Genomic DNA, 14,411 nt, shown 5'->3' with positions numbered 1-14,411 from the left:
AATATGGATTCAACAGCATCTCCCAGTTTATAGCCAGTACTGAGAGAGAGAGAGAGAGAGAGAGAGAGAGAGAGAGAGAGAGAGAGAGAGAGAGAGAGAGAGAGAGAGAGAGAGAGAGAGAGAGAGAGAGAGAGAGAGAGAGAGAGAGAGAGAGAGAGAGAGAGAGAGAGAGAGAGAGAGAGAGAGAGAGAGAGAGGGGAGGAGAGGAGAGAGAGAGATGGGGAGAGGAGAGAGAGAGATGGGGGAGAGAGAGGAGAGAGAGAGAGATGGGAGAGAGAGATGGGAGAGAGAGAGAGAGAGATGGGGAGAGAGAGAGCGAGAGAGAGAGAGAGAGAGAGAGAGAGAGAGAGGGAGAGAGAGATGGGGAGAGAGGAGAGAGAGATGGGGAGAGAGAGATGGGGAGAGGGAGAGAGAGAGAGAGAGAGAGAGAGAGAGAGAGAGAGAGGGGAGAGTGATGGGGGAGAGAGAGATGGGGAGAGAGATGGGGGAGAGTGATCGAGAGGGAGAAATAGAAAGTAGAGACCCGTTGGGGACACATTTTAAGCTCGAGCCCTACCCATGACCTCAATATTCAGGCCCTACCCAGGCCCGATTGTTTCTGCCAAATTTAAAGCCTGGCCCTGCATGAAACCTGAAATCAGAAATAACTTAATACATTAGTAAAGCCATTTGATGCTCTTCTCTGTCTGTCACTTGCTCTCTGCTAGCAGGCAGCTCGCTCTGCATGCATTCTGCTCATGGGGGCTCTGAGTCAATGAGTAACCATAGCAACGGCTCCGCTTGGGCTGCTCTGCTCAATGACGAGACATGAGAGAGCAGTGAGCTGTTAGCTACTTTTTGCCACTTTAAACTCCGACAAAACTCAAGGAATATTGTCTCCTGTCTTATATTTGACGAGGTTGAAGCTCTTCTGACACCATGTTAGGAACTTAGTCAGATATGACTGTACTGCGCAACAGAACACGCGCAAATAACTCAGTTTCAAAATGTTAATGATCAATTTAGTGATACCCAAGCCCTACCTGTACCCTAGTTATGATGAACAAACAGGTCCTAGCCAGGGCTTGGTCAGGGAGAAGCTCTAATAGAGAGAGAGAGAGATGGGGGAGAGAGACCTACAGAGAGAGCGAAAGAGAGAGTGAGTTGAGAGAGAGAGAGAGAGAGAGAGAGAGAGAGAGAGAGAGAGAGAGAGATGCTGGAGATAGAGATGGGGGAGAGAGAGAAAAAGAGAGAGAGAGACAGATCATCTCCAATAGAAGCAGTGCCTTAGAGCTACTATAGTAACCTTCAGTGTTAGCCATGGAGATTGAGAAGGGAATGAGATGGCCAAAACTAACAAAAGGCACATGTGGAGGGTGTTGCGGCTTGGATAATACATACATACAGTACAGCATCACTGTCACTAATTACTAGCATTAAAGCCACTCCTTGTTGGGGCTAATTAATGACTGTAAATATTGACAATCTTGGACTTTGGTAATTAGGCCTATGGAACACCAGAGTTGATGTTAATGTAAATGTAAATGTAAATGTTAGGACTGTAACATGTGTCCAATGTGTTCTAGAATCATATCAGGTCACAGATGTGTTGTGGATTTGTGTAATCCTGTGAAGCTTTAGATTTAGCTTTAAAAGTGTTATTTTTATTAGCATGCTCTGTAGGACGGGTCCTTAGATAAGCGTGTACAGAGGCACAACCTCGTCGTGCCTCCCCCTCCTCTTCCTGTATCTTTGTCAGGCAGCTCCTCCGCACCATGGAACTGTTTGTGTTCAGTCATTCTGGTGGACTATACACCACCGACCGATGCCCAAAGCACTGCTCTTCACTTTAAGGTGCTTCCATTAGTTTCCATGCCTCCGTTCAGGCTGCGTCCCAAATAAAACCCTCTTCCATAGAGAGTGAATTGCTTTTGACCAGAGCGACCAGACAGAGCGTAGTGCACTGTAAACGGAACACGTTGCCATTTGTGACCGTCCTCAGTCTCCGCTCACTCCGCTGAGTCTGTGGTGGTTTAACAGGCGCCGGGCAGACGTACTGTCGGTGGAACCCGCATTACACTCGTTAATTGGAAACTATACATTGGTAATGGGATGGGAAGGAGACTGTGGGAAGATCGGGATGCTTCGACTAAACCGCGGCATCGCCTTATATCCAGTATACATCTCGAAATCTACCTCCTCCCCAAAAAAGTATGGGCGTTCATGACCATGATGATTCATAATTTAAACCTCGGGCACACATAGGGCTTAGTGATCTCTGTAGCGTTCACACAGTTGGTGGTGGTTTAAAAAGCCCTCCTCTCTTCAATCTTACATGAATTACTCCCTTCAGGGGAGTGGTGGAGAGGATAAATAGTACATCTTAATTGGGTGGATTTTTCATTATGGCTTGGGCCTGGGCTATGTATTTTATTATCTGCAAACAGATGGGGGGTGGATGCTGGCTGGCTCACTGGCTGCCTGTTTCTCTGGGAGTCGGTGTGGGCAGCTTAGAAAAAAAGCATGGCATTGATCTACTTGTAAACGTGGAACTATGAAGGAGTGGAGACAGGAATGAGCTTAGAAGGCTTAAGTTTAACCAATTGGGCCTTAACGCAATAAACTGCAATAACTGAACTGGCCATCCTACTTCCTCTGTCTCTCAGCGTCTGCTCTTGCAAGGCTATTTCGTTATTCTTTTCAGGTTCGACTCAATTAAATGAGAAAGCATGACTATACGTAGTATATTTTTTTCTATGAATGACATGCCTGTACTACTGTACAACTAAATACTATTGCTAATGTTAAGCAGGGCTGTGCAAACGAAGTGGCCATCTTGAACTGTTGTCATATGTAATTCAGTTTGCCATAGCGACGTCCTCCCACCATCAGCAGCTTTTCACCTTCTCAAGCTAGCTAACAGTTCCAATGACAAAACATGTCAACAAATACAAGCTTCCCCAATGTTTGAGTCCCATGCAATCCTCAATGACCATATGACTTTACCCCCCACACACACTGCTCTGTCCGTTCGAGTGTTGATTGCGTCCAGACCTATTACCACTCACCAGTTGCTACAGGATGTCTGTGTTTGTCTGTCTGTGTGCCATATGGCACCCTATTCGCTCTATAGTGCACTTCATTTGACCCGAGCCCTATGTGTGCTGATCAAAAATAGTGCATCAATAAGGGAATAGGGTACCATTTGGGAGGCAGATTGTGACTTTATATTCTCATCTATCACAGCCCCATCCCTAATCTCTCATGGCAGTGTGTGGTGCAATTAGAGCTGTGAGGCATATTGGCCCTTCACAGCAAATCACGGACAAGACCAGGAGAAACCAGGAAGGGCAGGCAGCAGACAGTTAGCCATGTACCATACTAAGAGTAAAGTTTGCAGTCTGAGAATGTCTGTGCGGTGTGTTAGCACAGTGTTTCCCAACTCCTGTCCTCCAGAACGCTCAGCAGTACATATTTTTTTATACCCGCTTTTTTTCTCCCCAATTTCATGGTATCCAATTGGTATAGTTACAGTCTTGTCTCAACTCCCGTACGGACTCGGAAGAGGCGAAGGTCAAGAGCCATGCGTCCTCCGAAACACAGCCCAACCAAGCCGCACTGCTTCTTGAAAACAATGCACATCCAACCCGGAAGCCAGCCACACCAATGTGTCGAAGGAAACACCATACACCTGGAAACCTGGTCAGCTTGCACTGCACCCAGCCCGCCACAGGAGTCACTAGTGCACAATGAGACAAGGATATCCCTGCTGGCCGAACCCTCCCTAAACCGGACGACGCTCTGCCAATTGTGCGCCGCCCCATGGGCCTCCCGGTCGCGGCCAGCTGCGACAGAGCCTGGGCTCAAACCCAGAATCTCTGGTGGCACAGCTAGCACTGCGAAGCAGTGCCTTAGACCACTGCGCCACTCGGGAGGTCGCAGTACATATTTTGTGTTTTTGTCCAGGGCTACAACATAAATGTGTGTTGTTGGGGGTGCTGGAGGACGAGTTGGGAAACACTGTTGTATCATACGCATGTGGTTCCTACTCCGCAGCAACAGCCACCCTAATGTAGTCAGCACAAGTCTTGTCTTACATATGGTATGAAAGAGCCTATTAACCTACAAAGGATGGGACTACTGGGGCTTGCATATTAAACAATGTGGAGAGAACAGATAACATAACAGGAAGTCCTGCAGCTCTCTGTATATGATCCCATGCACAAAAGCGCTCCCTAAAGAGGTGCTAGCATCATAGCCAACAGCATGGAAAATACTCTCTACAATACACGGTGTTAGCCACATGGAACCAGTGGATGCACTCATCATGTAGGCTATGTTCACAACCATTAACACAGATGTAACATGGAGATCGGATGTGCTTTGTGTGTGATTTCATTGGTAGTGGTGCAGAATTAGCAAGAGGAGACAGGCAGGAAAGGCAGGGCAGTTATCAGGCCCCAGTGTTGCCAGTGAAATGGCAGCTAGCTAGTTCTCCAGATGGCACCCTGATCTATTCCTCTCACAGTGTGGATAATAAATTACCACTTGAGTGTATTACTTCTTCAATGCCAAGAGAAACCGATGCACTGCAAGGCTACCACTACTGCTGCTGCTATTGCGGTGTGCTGCTACTTTACATGCAACCTCTAGCAGAGCCATCCGCGAGACTCCCTGGAACACTTTCATATCACACACATATTGTATTGCCAGCAAATTTATGTTCCTCTGAAAATGACTTGGACAGGGTTCAAATTGATTCTGTCCCTTCTTATTTTGGGGGAGCATAATCTTCAGCAGCGATCCTTATGAATTGAATAGCATGACCCAGCCAATAGGGATATCTGTGTGTACAGTATAGTATATAATATAATACCATTAAACAAATAGCATCGGCCACTGTTTTGATTGAGAATTACTCTAATTATATGTCTCAATGCCAGCCTCTCATGGAGTGTTTTCTATTGAACTCCATTGAAAGGCAGTGTGAATGGGAGTCTCTTGTTGACAATGGAGCCGACACAAAACCAGGGCCCAGCCAGGACATCGTGGCATGGAGTCTGTGTAGGCCATCTGGAGGCCAGCGATTCCGAAGCCATTATGCCACGACTGCTACAGGGCTGGCCAAAGTGCATCTGCCATTAAGGCAGGCTGGGCGGGTAGCAGTAATCTCAGTTAGAATGCCTCCACAATGGTCTGACCCGGGGTTATTCTGACCCAGGCCACACTGACACGGCACTAGCGTAACACTAGCCAGTGTCATAAAGAACTGGAATAGCAAATCACATGGGTCCTTTACTTCCCTACCCTTGAGGAACCAGGCCTGGAGAACCGTAAGAAAGTGTTTATGCAATGCAGTGATACCACAGTGGTGTTTGTGTAAGTTCTCCATGTGTAAATAATAGACAAGGTCTTCCTCCAAAGTAAAGCACAGCACACAGCACGGTGTTGGACGTGCATCTAGCTGTGACTAATAGTTTAGGGACAGCATGCTGGGAGTGATTGTGGCGGCCTGCTGGCTCTCCCCATGCCGTACATGGTGGCTGTGTGTCTGTGAGAATGTATGCAGCAAGAGCCAGCTGCTAGACCCAATACTACTACCCCTGATCAGGCCCCTGCCATATAATGTACCTCATTTCTTCAAAGGTTGTAGTATTCTATGTACTGTATCTGTGTCTAGTAGTTTAAGTGGTAAAGTGTTGTATTCAGTCAGCTTTTTGTTCAATCTCTTTTAGCATAATGATAACTACTCTGAGTATACCAAACATTAGGAACACCTTCCTAATATTGAGCTGCTGGCCCATGTTGACTCCAATGTTGTCTGGGTGTCCTTTGGATGGTGTCTTGTCTTTACTATCATTAAATGAAGACTTTGTTTTTTTATCAAAGATTCTCTGTAATTAGTATTACGTGATCAAACTGATTAATCATGTAACTGTAATTAACTTGGAAGTCGGGGCACCAAGGAAAATATTCAGATTACAAAGTTATAATTTCCTAAAATAACTTTTCAGAAATTTTATCTGATCAATTAGTCTTCGAATTAATGAATTCGTTATTTTACCTCACGTTAGTCTCATTCCAAACGTCGTAAATTGTTGGTTATCTGCACAAACCCAGTCTTCACTGTGAGTCATCCATACATCAATTGTCTTAAATCATTTATTTATGACTAACTAAGTAATTCACAGAAATGCATAAACAAACAGTAAATATGGTTACAAGAAATGATAGGAGAATGTGCCCTAGTGGGCTAAACCGGCATCGCGGCTTGTTAGACAAAAGGGAAGTGGGGGTCGACTAAGAAGTCACTACGGAGTTAATAATTATAACAATTTAAATTCTAATCCTTTACACGTCAATGCTCACTCATTCAGGAACAATTGCAATCAATATATATATTTACCCTCAGTGTGTCGTCTTGATCGCTGGTGAAAAGTTTGTTTCTTTTGTAGAATTGTCCGTCTCTCTCTCTGTCTTGGTTATAGTGGATAGTTCAGAGTGACATTCATTCATGTTGTTGTAGAATGGATGTTTCAATGATACCGAATTCCTAGCTGCAGACTAGTAATTAATATCAAAAACTTGTTCTTATTCTGTCCCTATCGATAGTCTAAGAGTTTAACCACGTGGTATGGTTAAACGATTCAGCAAGGGTCTGCAACCTTCATCCTCCCGTGATTGAGAGAAACATGGTCTGTTTGAGAAATTCTCAAGATTGGGGTTTTATTCGGAATTGCAGATAAGGGGCTGTCCCAGGATGCCTGACCCTAACTGGGCTCATGGGCGGTCCTCTGATTTAGTTCAACTCAAAAGGGAATTGGAGTTTCCTTCATTAAACAGTCCAAAATCACATTACACAATTTTACAAACAGTATCATACTCACTCATTCATCTTCTACAACAATTAGATGTAAACCTCATATCTGAGGCTATTATATAAACAGCGTTATGGTAATGTGGCCACACAGTCTCCCACGAGCTTCCCCAAGCTGTTACAAACGGACCAGTTCGTAGCTGGATTTTTCACCGATCCTTTATACCTTCTCCGGAACGTAAACGTTGTTCGGACCTCAAGTCCTGTGAGGTGGAAGAAATTACTTTGTTCTCTATGAAACTTCACTCTCTCTCTATACTGTGTGGCCATGAGGCGATCCTCTCCTCAGGAATTTACGACCTCTCTCTGACCACAGCAGCCTAGTTGAAGGAGGCAAGAGGGAGGCAGGGAGAGGGGGATGGGGCATGCTGTACCCAAAGAGTACAGCATGACTTAAAGACTTAAAAATCTCAAGACTTAAAAATCCTTCTTTAACCTGTCTCCTCCCCTTCATCTACACTGATTTAAATGGATTTAACAAGTGACATGAATAAGGGATCATAACTTTCACATGGATTCACCTGGTCAGTCTATGTCATGGAAAGAGCAGATGTCCTTATGTTTTGTACATTCAGTGTATACTGCCTTGACTCCATACAGTATGTGTGTTGCTTGTTATCTGCATTGTGAATAACTTATAAAGACACTTCCAAATGAAGCTAATCTCTTATTTTCTTCTCTCCTCTCCAGGTTTCATATATACGTGTGGTGGGACATTAAAAGGGCGGAATGGCACCATTGAAAGCCCAGGTTTTCCATACGGATACCCCAATGGGGCAAACTGTACATGGGTTATTGTAGCAGAGGAGGGAAACCGAATTCAAATTGTCTTTCAGTCCTTCGCTGTGGAGGAGGAATATGACTTTATATCGCTTTATGATGGACATCCTCATCCGGCCAACTTCAGGACGAGGTGAGTACCATTTTTATTTAAAAATATTTGTTCCTTTACATCCCCTTGAATCCTTGTCTTATGCCGGTGATTTAAAAAAAGTTGCTGTCCTTTTCTTTCATTGGTTAGATTTAGAATTTTCGGTTTTGAAAAGATAGATGAGTTTGCAACTTACAGAGTTAATTTACGCAATACTATCGTCAGAGCAGAGCGGACTTTAAGAAAGATATGGTCTTGGATAAACTGATTAGTCCATTCTAATCTAAAATGGAAAGTCAGCAGCGTCTTCAGTCGGAGGAGGCAGAACTCGTTCACTCATTTCCGAATACGTTTGATCACTGGGAAAGAGATCGCAATCAGTCTATTGTAATTTGTGGCCTACATGGACTCAAGATAGCTCTGGCAGTTTGACCGAATTAAAGCCGTCACTGAGAAATCACTCCAGGTGATTAAGGCAGAGAAATTAAATAGCTCTGTCCAATTATCTGGTTATTGTAATTACTCTGGGTCCCATTAACATGTCCTAATACACAGCAGATACTTTCCCTTTCAAAACATTCACTGTTTGATTGGAATGTCCGTGCATTAGCTTTGAACATTATTTTCATTCATTAAGGGGACTTTGGTGACGGACGAAGCCACTTAAAGCCCAGGTTTCATCATGACTTTGTGTGAATTATACCGATTATACTTTTGCTGTAGCTTCGTTTCCCTTAACGGAGCAGTCCTTGATTTAAGCAGGTCAAAATGTTATCAGAGTAAATGGTCTTGTTTATTTATGGCAAATGGCCCCATATTAGTAGTTCACTTGTCATAGTGAAACTTTTGGCCTGGGCCCATAGGGCTCTAGTCAAAAGTATTGCACTATGTAGTGAATAGGTACTGTAGCCATTTGGGACGTACCCTATCCTAATAGAACCTTTTCCATTTTTAACAGCACATTCATCACTTCAATAAGCACCGTCATTGGGGCACGTCACCAAAGAAAGACGTAAATGTGTATGTGTATGTACAGAAAATGGGGCTGTGTCACCAGATGCTCACTGCCTCTGGGATAGTCTAAGTGGTGTTGTGCCCTACTGCTGTTGTGCCCAGGTTGGCATGGGGGCAGGGGGGGATCCTTTTCAGGGTACCATCTTGCACCTCAGCGCCAAGCCTGTCTACCTCCAGATGTCTGCCATCCTCTGGCACCAAGGTCGCACCCCAAGACACACGCACACACACACGCACACGCACACACACACACACACACACACACACACACACACACACACACACACACACACACACACACACACACACACACACACACACACACACACACACACACACACACACACACACACACACACACACACACACACACACACACACACACCTGTGCTGGCACTACCTGCTATGTGGAACAGGCCACCTCTGCACCGCTTTTAATTTAATCAGAAACCAGCAAATCAAAAAAAGGGAAAAAAGAAAGAGATGTAGAAGTAATTTCTCTACTGTGGTAGATCTCTCTCCATCTCCAAGGGAATGGGACTATACACCTCAGATGGGGGAGGAGACTTAACAGAGCTTCATTAAACAGTTCAATTAGTAAATAATGCAGTCGGAAACACACACAATATCCTGGCTTTGCAGTCAGGCAGGCTGAGCCTCTGTATGTGGGTCACGTTCTGACTCGGCTGTGTTCCTCTCTGTAAGAGACAAATAGCATGTTGATAGCTCCTCTACTTTAAACCCTAGCTCTGCAATCAGAGGCAGTGTAACCAGCACTGCCCTCCCTCCCTCCCTCTGCTGAAGTGACTATACATGATTGCTTTTGTTAGGTAAATAAATAAGTATTACCCATATTGTTATTATTTGATGGCCATCGGCACCAGTCGTCTTCAGATCTGACATGGACTGATGGAGTGTACACACCTTAACTATTAATAACAGTTTGGAAACAGACAATATACACTGAGTGTACAAAACATTAAGGACACCTGCTCTTTCCATGACATAGACTGACCAGGTCAATTCAGGGGAAAGCTATGATCCACTTCAATCAGTGAAGATGAAGGGGAGGAGACATGTTAAAGAGGGATTTTTAAGCCTTGAGACAATAGAGACATGGATTGTCTGTGTGCCATTCAGTGGGTGAATGGGCAAGACAAAGGATTTAAGTCCCTTTGAATGAGGTATAGCAGTAGGTGCCAGGCGCACCGGTTTGTGTCAAGAACTGCAACGCTGCTGGGTTTTTCACATTTAACAGTTTCCTGTATGTATCAAGAATAGTCCACCACCCAAAGAACATCCAGCCAAGTTAACACAAGTTTGGGAAGCATTGGAGTCAACATGGGCCAGCATCCCTGTGGAATGCTTTCGACACCTTGTAGAGTCTATGCCCTGATGAATTGAGGCTGTTTTGAGGGCAAAAGGGTGCAACTCAATATCAGGAAGGTGTTCTTAATGTTTTGGACACTCACTGTATGTATTGTATTTTGGCGTAAATGGAATGAATCTCTGACTTCAGTAAGGAATGTTATGTCACCTCTGCTCTGTCCTCCGTGAACACAAAGGTTTCATGGCGGCCTAAGTGCCTCTAGAGTGTGTGTGTGTGTGTGTGTGTGTGTGTGTGTGTGTGTGTGTGTGTGTGTGTGTGTGTGTGTGTGTGTGTGTGTGTGTGTGTGTGTGTGTGTGTGTGTGTGTGTGTGTGTGTGTGTGTGTGTGTGTGTGTGTGTGTGTGTGGATGTGTTGGGAGGGTATGTGAGTGCATTAAGAGGGTCACGGTTCTTTTCCTCTGGCCTTGTCAAGGAGGGACACACACAAACACACACACACACACACAAACAGTATGCTCCAGATGAGGGCTCTTGATCGATGCTCTGTGACCTGCTTTTGCATATTTTTTTCTTATTTATGTGGTTGATCATCAGCTTCCGAATGAACGCTGCAGAATAAATCAACTCACATGGACTTTATGAAAGGCCCTGCAGCAAACAACAGCTCCGGCGAATCAAATCGTCCACCGACACACACACACACACACACACACACACACACACACACACACACACACACACACACACACACACACACACACACACACACACACACACACACACACACACACACACACACGACAATAAACACACATACACACGCTCATAGCACCTTTCTCCTCTTTGTCTCTCTCTCTCAGCATTATCAATGGCTGCTGCTTCCTATACTGTAGGTGCAGCTTAATTTTACATACAACAAACTGCTTATGTGAGTCAGTCTTGTGCATATAGAATAACTAGAAACCACTACTAAATGTGGTCACGAAGTACCTAGAATACCCAGACTGCCCATTGTCTATTTAAAGTGCAGTGGTGTGACTTCCAGTTTTCCAGAGAACATCAATATCCTCCAGTCTTTTGTGTCTGAGAGAATTCCTATGGAAGCAGACGTCAATCGGTTTTGCTGCGGTCCCTGTGGAATGTATGGAGTAATTACAGATAATAACACATAGTACTCACGGAGAAATTACCAGACTGCCTTTTAAAGGGATGTTGACATGCTTCTGTGCTTAGTCATTGAGCTGTCAGTGAATGGTGTCATTTAAATGTGTATTTAGCAGAACAGACCAGAATTATTATTTTTTTAACGGTTCGAACCACCCAAAAACTTATTTCATTTATTTAACCTGTAAAATCAACATTGTTTTTACATTTAGCTCAGTAATTGACTTCCCCAAATAGTTCCGGTAGAGCAGTGGAATGGGTAAAATGGTTGATTGTGCAACTACACTGAACAAAAATATAAAAGCAACATGCAACAATTTCAAAGATTGTACTGAGTTACAGTTCATATAAGGAAATCAGCCAATTGAAATAAATTCATTAGGTCCTAATCTATGGATTTCACATGACTGGGAATACAGATATGCATCTGTTGGTCACAGATACCTTCTATAAAAAAAAAGTAGGGGCGTGGATCAGAAAACCATTCAGTATCTGGTTTGACCACCATATGCCTCATGTAGGCTGTTGATTGTAGCCTGTGGAATTTCATCCCACTCCTCTTCAATGGCTGTGCGAAGTTGCATGTTTTTGGTAGCAACTGGAACCCCCTGTCATACATGTCAAATCAGAGCATCCCAAACATGATCAATGGATAACATGTCCGGTGAGTAAAAAGAAAGGGGGATACCTAGTCAATTGTACAACTGAATGTTTTCAACTTAAATTGTGTCTTCCGCATTCAACCCTTCCCCTCTTAATCAGAGAGGTGCGGAGGTCTGCCTTGATCGACATCCAAGTCTCCGGCACTTGGGGGACAGTGCGTTAACTGCCTTGCTTAGAACAACAGATTTTTACCTTGTCAGCTCAGGGATTAGATCCAGCAACCTTTCGGTTACTGGCCCACTGCTCCTACAAGCCAGGCTACCTGCCTCCCAGGTATGCAGGCCATGGATGTCACGCCTTGGTCATTGTATTTTGTGTTTTCGTTATATTATTTGGTCAGGCCAGGGTGTGACATGGGTTTATGTTATTGTATTTTCGTATTGGGGTTTGTAGTATTTGGGATCGCGGCTGATTAGGGGTGTTGTATAGGCTTGGCTGCCTGAGGCGGTTCTCAATCAGAGTCAGGTGATTCTCGTTGTCTCTGATTGGGAACCGTATTTAGGTAGCCTGAGTTTCGCTTTGTATTTCGTGGGTGATTGTTCCTGTCTCTGTGTAGTGTTCACCAGATAGGCTGTAATAGGTTTCACGTTCCGTTTGTTGTTTTTGTATTTCTGAGTTATTTCATGTATCGTTCCGTTTTCCTTCATTAAAGATCATGAGTAACAACCACGCTGCATTTCGGTCCGACTCTCTTTCGACAAACGAAGAACGCCGTTACAATGGAAGAACTGGGATATTTTCAGCTTCCAGGAATTGTGTACAGCTTCTTGCACCATGGGGCCGTGCATTATCATGCTGAAACATAATATCTTTGTGCATTCAAATTGCCATTGATAAAATGCAATTGTGCTCATTGTCCGTAGCTTATACCTGCCCATACCTTAAACCCACCGCTACAATGGGGCTCTCTGTTCACAACGTTGACATCAGCAAACCGCTCGCCCACACAACGCCATACATGCTGTCTGTCATCTGCCCCATGCAGTTGAAACAGGGATTAATTTGTGAAGAGTACACTTCTCAAGCGCGACAGTGGACATCGAAGGTGAGCATTTGCCCACTGAAGTCGGTTACGATGCCGAACTGCAGTCAGGTCAAGACCCTGGTGAGGATGACGAGAACGCAGATGAGACGGTTTCTGACAGTTTGTGCAGATATTCATCGGTTGTGCAAACCCAGTTTCATCAGGTGTCCGGGTGGCTGGTCTCAGATGATCCCACAGGGGAAGAAGCCGGATGTGGAGGTCCTGGGCTGGCGTGGTTATGTGTGAGGCCGGTTGGACGTACTGCCAAATTCTCTAAAACGATGTTGGAGGCAGCTTGTGTTAGAGAAATGAACATTATATTATCTGGCAACAGCTCTGGAGGACATGCCAATTGCATGCCCCATCAAAACTTAAGACGTCTGTGGCAATGTGTGACAAAACGGCACATTTTAGAGTGCCCTTTTATTGTTCCCAGCACAAGGTGCACCTGTGTAATGATCATGCTATTTAATCAGCTTCTTGATATGCCACACCTGTCAGGTGGATGGATTATCTTGGCAAGGGAGAAATGCTCACTAACAGTAGGTGGAAGATTAGATCTACTATTTTTAAATATCTACATGCATTCTATGCATTCAGATACATCTCATATATCCAGATGGAATGTGTATAATGTTTGCATATATATACCCAGAGTGCTTGGCTTTTACTGCCATTGTGGATTTAGAAATATTCTCTGTGACAGATCTCTGGGTCTGAATGTGTAACATGGGACACCTTGTGTTTTCATGTACGCTAAAAGGAGCGAGAGAGCGAGAGAGGGACAATGCAACAGACAGATGGCAGTTTAGCTTCAACAGAACCATCCTGCATCACACCCAGGTCTCCATAATAACTACAGCTGCAGCTTCCAGGCTATAAGACATGCAAGGCTGTGCACAGGACCATGCCTTATCTGCTCCTCCTCTCCTTCTCCAGACCTCTGTTATTAAAGCCTGTCTGTGGGGAACTGTTTTTTTAAAGATTTTTACATTACATAATGCGGATGGTTGCAAAGGGTTGGAAAATTTCCAGACATTTTCTATGGGCAGTTATGCCTGGGAATTTGGGGAATTGTGCTTAAATTCATCAAAAAAGTTTGCTTATAACAGCTACTTTTTTTGGGTGGGATACACAAGGCAATTCTAGGTCTTGTGGCATATTTTGGTTAAACTATCCCCAATTCAATGGAATTGCAACGCTCTACATGCACAGTGGATTCTTCCATCACATTTACAGCTGATTCTCAAGATCTTGCACACTAATGAGATGCTATTGAACCACACTACTGCACTGTCTGAGCCAAGGACTATGTGCTTTCTGGTAAGTTTTGATTACAATTCTGAGTGGGCTGAATATATTTAATATGACATGCATGATTTTTTGTGAACTAGTAAATAGTAGTCTACAGCAAAGTGTGTTTAAAGGACATAATGGCACTGAAAACAATGGATACACTCTACAAGAGAGCCAAGGAAATGGTTAGGTATG

General features: G+C 44.3%; 1 protein-coding gene across 1 annotated transcript in view; it reads left to right on the top strand.

Moving 5' to 3' along the window:
- Nucleotides 1-14,411, top strand: part of LOC118397653 (CUB and sushi domain-containing protein 3-like) — a 660,396-nt gene that overhangs the window by 77,637 nt on the left and 568,348 nt on the right. Inside the window, exon 2 of the mRNA XM_052470057.1 lies at nucleotides 7,547-7,769. Coding sequence (XP_052326017.1) covers nucleotides 7,547-7,769 — 223 coding nt within the window. The remainder of the gene's footprint in view (nucleotides 1-7,546; nucleotides 7,770-14,411) is intronic.

The sequence above is a fragment of the Oncorhynchus keta genome, chromosome 19, assembly GCF_023373465.1.
Source record: "Oncorhynchus keta strain PuntledgeMale-10-30-2019 chromosome 19, Oket_V2, whole genome shotgun sequence".
In the NCBI taxonomy this organism is placed as follows: Eukaryota; Metazoa; Chordata; class Actinopteri; order Salmoniformes; family Salmonidae; genus Oncorhynchus; species Oncorhynchus keta.
Note: the sequence above shows the minus strand (reverse complement) of the source record. Positions and strands in the feature narration are given on the sequence as shown.